The sequence below is a fragment of the Myotis davidii genome, unplaced genomic scaffold, assembly GCF_000327345.1.
Source record: "Myotis davidii unplaced genomic scaffold, ASM32734v1 scaffold204, whole genome shotgun sequence".
NCBI classification, from domain to species: Eukaryota; Metazoa; Chordata; class Mammalia; order Chiroptera; family Vespertilionidae; genus Myotis; species Myotis davidii.
In genome coordinates this window covers 3,661,898-3,669,040 of record NW_006299715.1, presented here as the reverse complement: position 1 = coordinate 3,669,040, position 7,143 = coordinate 3,661,898, and the positions used below count along the sequence as shown (strand labels likewise).

General features: G+C 47.6%; 1 protein-coding gene across 8 annotated transcripts in view; it reads left to right on the top strand.

The window, feature by feature from the left end:
* PROM1 (prominin 1) overlaps positions 1 to 7,143 on the top strand; it is an 89,021-nt gene that overhangs the window by 42,871 nt on the left and 39,007 nt on the right. For all 8 annotated transcript variants that reach the window (XR_001515903.1, XM_015571844.1, XM_015571846.1 and 5 more), the window contains 3 exons: positions 20 to 140; positions 2,840 to 2,903; positions 3,663 to 3,752. Coding sequence is in view for 7 of the 8 variants with exons in the window: in XM_015571844.1 (XP_015427330.1) it covers positions 20 to 140; positions 2,840 to 2,903; positions 3,663 to 3,752 (275 nt within the window). In the remaining variant the exon portion in view is untranslated. The remainder of the gene's footprint in view (positions 1 to 19; positions 141 to 2,839; positions 2,904 to 3,662; positions 3,753 to 7,143) is intronic.

Here is a 7,143-nt window from a genome sequence, read left to right as displayed (position 1 = left end):
TCCCATGCTTTCCCCGCAGCATTGGTATCATCTATGGTTTCATGGCAAACCACTACCTCAGGACTCACATCAGAAAGGCCCGGAAACTGGCCGACAGCAATTTCAGAGACCTGAGGACTCTCCAGAATGTGACTGTACCGGTAAGAGCCCGTCTGTGTATCCCGCCGTGCGTGGCGTTCGGGGAGTTTCGGAGTTCCTGTGTCTATTTGAAATCTCATTCAGACCTTCTGGAAAGCCATGCATCAATGTAGACGGGTGTCATCTTTTAATGTTGTAGATGAAGAAATAAATGCCCAGCACGTGATGTCTAAAACAGTTCAGAAGCATGACTTCAAAATTGATGTCATTTTATTTTATTAAGGTAACATAAAATATAGCACACATCATGAAAGTGCTTAACCATTCTAAGGGTCTCATGACTTTTTTTTTTATAGAAAAATATCTTTGGGTACCGTTAGCTTTCACTTTTTGGCAGTGTCGTTAACTCTCCACTGTTTCGCATGAAGGTACCTTTGTCATGAAACCTTTGTTCTTTATAAACATCCACTTGCTAATACCTGTATAGACTGGGGAGTGGACCCACATGTATGTGCACCTGCACACACACATACACACACACACACACACACACACACACACACACGTTGTCTTTGGGGACCGGGATCATGATGCCCAAAGGCATCTTTTTTCTATGTCCCAGAAACACATGGTTGACTTGCCTTTTCAGAACATTGATTTACACAATGTCTGAGCAGACATTAGCTCTCAAATACGTCGCTGAGCTCCGGGTCCCAGCTGGAGAGAAGCGAGCGCACATTGGATTTGGTCATGGAGCCCGCAGAACTCTCTGTGTCCTCATACAGCAGGTGTTCTATGCCTCTAGTGCAGCCTGAGAAGTACTCACGTTAAATACTGTATCAGTTTTTAAATATGTGGTTGGACCTAAAAGGCATTTGTAAATATGGAGATTAGAGAAGCTAATTTTATCCATCACTTGACAGCATTACACAGAGGCGAGTGTTTCATTTCCCCAATCTGTGAACAAAAATTCATCACATTTTCACCTGTCACTCTAAAGACTACAAAGTGAACCCTTTTTCTCCCTAAAATGTTGGCGAAATTAAATACGTAGCAGTCGTGGCTGGTGCACGTTGGGGTTGCTTTCAGAAACTTGGGAGGGTAGTGAATTGTTATGATTTTTAGGGAAGTGTGTCTACTTCAAAAAACATGAAGAGCTTTAAAGAAGGCTTTAAAAAACAGAGCAGAAAATGTATAGTCATTTTGCAGGGGAAACATGCCTGGCCCTGAAAAGGGAGGTATTTACCCTTGCTCTAGCAGCTGGAGGAATGAAAAGTTAAAAACTGACACATTTGCCCTAACCGGTTTGGCTCAGTGGATAGAGCGTTGGCCTGCGGACTGAAGGGTCCCAGGTTCGATTCCGGTCAACGGCATGTACCTGGGTTGCAGACACAACCCCAATAGGGGGTGTGCAGGAAGCAGCTGATCGATGTTTCTCTCTCACTGATGTTTCTAACTTTCTATCCCTCTCCCTTCCTCTCTGTAAAAAAATCAATAAAATACATATTTAAAAAAACAAACAAAACTGACACATTTTCACCGAGGAGGTTGGCGGCAGTTACTTAACACAGCAGCATGGGGTGAGGGTGTAGGGGGAGGCCGCCAGGACACCAAGATAGAGCAAGCAGCGCTCACAGGCAGCTCAAGACCAGCCCTGGATACAGGGCCCCTGGTGTGGCAGGTGCCCGGGGGCCCCAGATTCTCTCCCGTCCGTCCCTTCCAGAGGCAGGACTGTTCACACCCGTCGAACCCAGGCTGCCTCTGAGACTTGCTGTGACCAAAAGAACTCAGCAAACAGACAGACGTGACCTTGTGCTCGTGTCAGGCTTACGCTTCCCGCGGCCCCGAGCCTCCAGCCCCGTTCTCTCACTGCCCGGACCACAGTGAAAACACCCAGGCTGAACGCTGGAGAAATGAGAGGCCGCGTGGAGGGAGTAGCCCCCGTGTCCCAGCCATGCGGTCCCTGCCCAACCAGCCACAGAGCCACTGCCCAGCATCCTGAGAACTAAGGGATCATGTTTCTTTCTTTTTTAATTTAATATATTTTATTGATTTTTTACAGAGAGGAAGGGAGAGGGATAGAGAGTTAGAAACATCGATGAGAGAGAAACATCGATCAGCTGCCTCCTGCACACTCCCTGCTGGGGATGTGCCTGCAACCAAGGCACATGCCCTTGACCTGAATCGAACCCGGGACCCTTCAGTCCTTAGGCCGATGCTCTATCCACTGAGCCAAACCAGTTAGGGCGGAACCATGTTTCTTACGCTGGAGTGTCATTAACAAGTCTGGGTGTTAGAAAATGTAAACATCTCCAAGAACCTACTTTCTTTTTAAAAATGTTCTGGTTCGGGGTAATTTTTAAAAATATTTTTGTTCATTTCAGAGAGGAAAGGAGAGGGAGAGAGAAATAGAAACATCCTTGATGAGAGAGAATCATTGATTGGCTGCCTCCTGCACGCCCCACCCTGGGGATGGAGCCCGAAACCTGGGCATGTGCCCTGACCGGGAATTGAACCTGTGACCTCCTGGTTCATAGGTTGATGCTCAATCACTGAGCCATACCAGTCAGATTCGGGATAATTTTTGTATGTTAGATCTCTTTTTTTTAAATTGTGGCTTTGGACTTTAGATGAGAAAGTTTCATGTTATTTTATTTATTTTTACTGAATTTATTGGGGTGGCCTTGGTTCATAAAAGTATAGAGGTTTCAGGTGTACAATTCTATAACACATCATCTGTATTTTATTTATTTTATTTTAGCAAGTGACCTATGTGCTGGACCAGTTCACTGCCACAAAGGAAAGAGCCGTCTCCGATCTGGACAGTAAGTGACATTTCCAGTTGCCTCGAGTTTTTCGTGTGGGCTTGTTTTGCTGGAGGTTGCGACAGCCACCTCCCATAACACACAGACGCAGGTGAACTGGGCTGTTTCTACAATTTCTGTGTGAAAGGAGGGGAAAGCGGTAAGTCCTTCCCTAGAGTTAATGCCAGTTTGCAGTGTGCTGCTCAGGATGGAACCCGAGCCTTTACGGTGAGAAGGCTGTTATTTCATTGTAGTCACAAGGGCCCATCCTCCATGCCCCACGGGTGTCAGGTTCCTTGTTGAAGATAGAAACAAGCCCCGGAGAAGCTGGGGGCGTGGGGGGCAGGGGGAGCCCACTCCTCCCTGCATGCTCACAGGCAGCTCCCATGCAGCCTTGCGCAGCGGTTCTCAGCCTGGGGCTGTGTGCTCCTGGCCACGTTTGACAACATCCAGGGACATTTCTGGTTGTCCAACTGGGTGAGGGGGTCGGTAGGGGTACTGGCCTCTGTTGGTAGGGACCAAGGATGCCACTACAAATCCCACAAGGCACAGAACAAACAGCCAGCAGCCTCCTCAGCAAAGAATTATGCACCCCTTCATGGCAATGGTGCCACGGTTGAGGGACCCTGGTCTGGCCGAGGCCTCAGGGCCATTCACGGGGGGAGAAACCGAAGGTGATTCTCTGGGCGCCACACCCTGCATGGCCGAGAGCAGGAGTGTGACGTGGGCAGGAAGGACACGGGGCACCCCTCACACTCCCTTATGCCTGTTTGCATTTAGATATTAAGACCTTGCTAGGAGGCAACATTCAGGAACACGTAAAACTTAAAACGATCCCCGTTCTTGATGACGTCGAGGCCATGGCTAAAGGTGAGTGCTGTGATGGGCCGAAGTGACGGAGGGAATGTTCCCCCGAAGGCTCAGGCTTCCCAGGCCCCCTCTCCCTCCGGTCACCCGGGCGACCGCCACCACCTGTGCTGTTCCAAAAAACAGGGCATACTAGTGGCAGATTGGGCATAATAAGAGTGTTTAAGTTTTTCCTCCTTTTTTTTCTTTTAAATCTTTGTTGTTGAAAGTATTACGTATGTCCACCCCCCCCTTTTTTTTTCACTGACCTCTCCTCCATATAATGCTTTTTTAAAGCTTGTGTCATAGTCATCGTACTGATGGCCTACAGGCCACTTGAAACAATAGTGGCAGATGGACAGGGACAGGCGCCTGTTTCTGTTGGTGACGTTATTGGGACGCGGGTGAGCTCACTGGTTTGGGCAACATCAGTGGCTGCATTCTCTCCAGGATGGCGGAGGTGGTTACCGCAGGGGCCCGGCGCCCACGGAGCATGGAAGATTTACTGTCTAAACTTCCCAGTAAAGCTAGTTGGCCGCTGCTATCAAAGTTGAGTAGCCCATGGAATTTTAGGTTTTGGGGTCTATTAATTACTCCTTTTTTAAAAAAAAAAAACACAAAGTTTTTATTGATTATTAGAGCGAGAAGAAGGAAGAAAGATAGAATCAAGCCCAAAACCCCGGCGTGTGCCCCGCCTGGGGATCGAACCGTGAACTTCTGGTTCATAGGCCAATGTTTAACCACTGAGCTACACCAGACCGGCTTGATTAATCTCTTTCCTTTGCCCCCGAAAGAACAAGTTCTGTAAAGTGAAAATATACATAATATATTCAAAGTCACCACAGTCTACAGTGTAAGTGAACAGATATACTGATTTTAATAAACTGCAACTTACAAAACAACCTCCCAGGCCCTTCCAGATGTTGAGAAACTGTGCTGTGCTGTGCCAGGTGCTCACAACTCTGTGGGTGGGTGCCGTCACCTGCCTTTTACCAGCTCAGTACAGTAAGGCCCAGAGACGGTTTATCTAGTTCAAGGTCAGGGTGCCGGGAAGAGGTGGAGCTGGGACTCAGACCCCAGTCTGGTTATAAAGCCTGTGTTGCCCGAACCAGCCCAGATGGTGTTTGGGACCACTCAGAATGTGAAGATGTAGGGTTGTTCCACACTGTCCAAGGCCGACCTCACAGTGTCACGGGAGGAAGAGATAGGAATGTGGAGTCAAGAACTGGTGTGGCCATGGGAGGACACCAGGCATCCCTGTGTCCCACGGCCTTCGTGAGTTGTGCATTTGGAATATTTATCTGTCAAGATCTCTTCCAGCTCCCAAACTCTGAATGGCTTCATCGGCATGGTTCAGTGGTTGAGCATCAACCTATGAATAAGGAGGTCACAGTTTGATTCCTGGTCAGGGTGATTCTCCAGGTGCCACACCCTGAGTGGCTGAGAGCAGGAGTGGGACAAGGGCAGGAAGGACACAGGATGGATACCCCTCCTTGATATATCTGAAATCAATTATATATATATAGATATATATATATCTCATATATGTGTTGTGTGTGTGTGTGTGTGTGTGTGTATATATATCATATATATTTATATATATTTTAAAGTAGATGAACAATGCCATGTGGTTGGCGGGGAACCTGACTTTTGCCCCGTGGTTTGGCCAAGTTTTAATATTTGAATTGTAATTCTCTTTGGATCAAAGGCAATTAAAACACATTCATTTTCCTCTCCAGTGCCTCATGTATTGGTATTAAAGTATTAAAGTCCTATTATTGTGTAGCCGGGCCAAATAAGTGAACCTTTAGCCTTGGGTGATGCCTGGGCTGTTTAAAATGTGCTTAATAAACTGCTTCAGCAATATTTTTTCTAAACGTTCACTGCAGCCTTACGCATTTAGTAGCCTCTGAAGAGAGCAGGAACATGCAAAGTTATTTGAGCAAATCACATCTGAGCTGCCCATCGGGATCTGTAAAGGCAGTGTACTGTGAGCTGGCAAAATGTTAATGAACTAAAGTGGAGAACCTGAAATCTCTTTCACTCACTTCAGATACATGATGTGGGTGATCTTGATAGGCCTGGCATGACTCCCAGAGTTCTAACCCACTGGATGTTTTACAGACATAAAAATGCCTTGAAACCCTGAGAAAAAATATGTATATTTATACCTCAGTCCTCAGAATGTTTCCTATAACCCAGAATGTCTATGGATGGTGCCCAGCGGGACATGTGTTCTCTGGGCCACCAGTTAATAGTTATGTTACCATCCATAACTTTTTGTTGTTGTCATTTGTTTCTTGCCTTAAAATAACTTTTCTTGAAGCCAAAGTGTGCAGGTAAACCGTGAGGGTTAATTAACCACACAACGTGAAGACGAGAGGTGTGTGTGTGTGTGTGTGTTGTTGTTGTTGTTGTTGTTGTTGTTTTAGCACTCACGCTCATGTGGTAGCCCAGGAAGTTGGAAAAACACATTTTCAAGGGCGTTCCCCCTTTCCTAGCAGCTCCGCTATGTGTTTTGTGAGCCTGGAAGACCTACTCGCTCAGAAGAAGAGCATGCCCTCTATTTAAATTCACCACCTTGTCCTTCTGGGGCCGTAAGTCACTGTGAAAAGAGTTGTAATCTGCTACTTCCTTGGTGATGAGTGCGGAGCTCTGCGCACCAGAGAAATCAGGGTTGCAAACAAGTATTAGGGATTTCCATATCTAAGGATGTGTTCCAGGCGGCGGGGCCCCTAAAATAAGACAGACGGTCTCCCTGCCATCGAGGAGGTTCATTCGGGTCCTTCTGATCCCCACATTTCCTGATGAGCATGGTGGCGGTGTCAGCATTTGAGGAAACTGCCGGCAAAATGTTCAGGATTCAGCTTCTAGTTACACAGCCTGTGCATAGGGAAGCTCGGGTCTGCACCCAGACCAGCCTGAATCCAAAACCATACTCTCCCCTGTTCCTCTGTACTTTCTTCCAGCTCTTTGACTAGCCATAGCATGAGGTGGGTGAAAACTGCTCAGGGGTGGAGGTGCTAGCTGGTCTGGGCTGGCCTCTTTTAAAAAAACAAATTTTATTGGTTTCAGAGATAGGAAGGGAGAGGGAAAGGTAGAAACATCAATGATGAGAGAGAATCATTGATCTACTGCCTCCTGCATGCCCCACACTGGGAATCGAGCCTGCTACCCGGGCATGTGCCCTGACAGGGAATCAAACGGTGACCTCCTGGTTCATAAGTCGACACTTAACCACTGAGCCACGTCAGCTGGGGCTGGGCTGGCCTCTTCAAGGCCTGGTGATTCTGGGGCAGCAACACCTTTTCCTGAGGTTGCCACGCCCGGCCCAGTGGTTACTGCCATATCCAGATGTCCCCATCGAGTTCCCCAAGCAGGAAGGCTGAGCTGGTTACAGGGGCTGGCGGAGGAG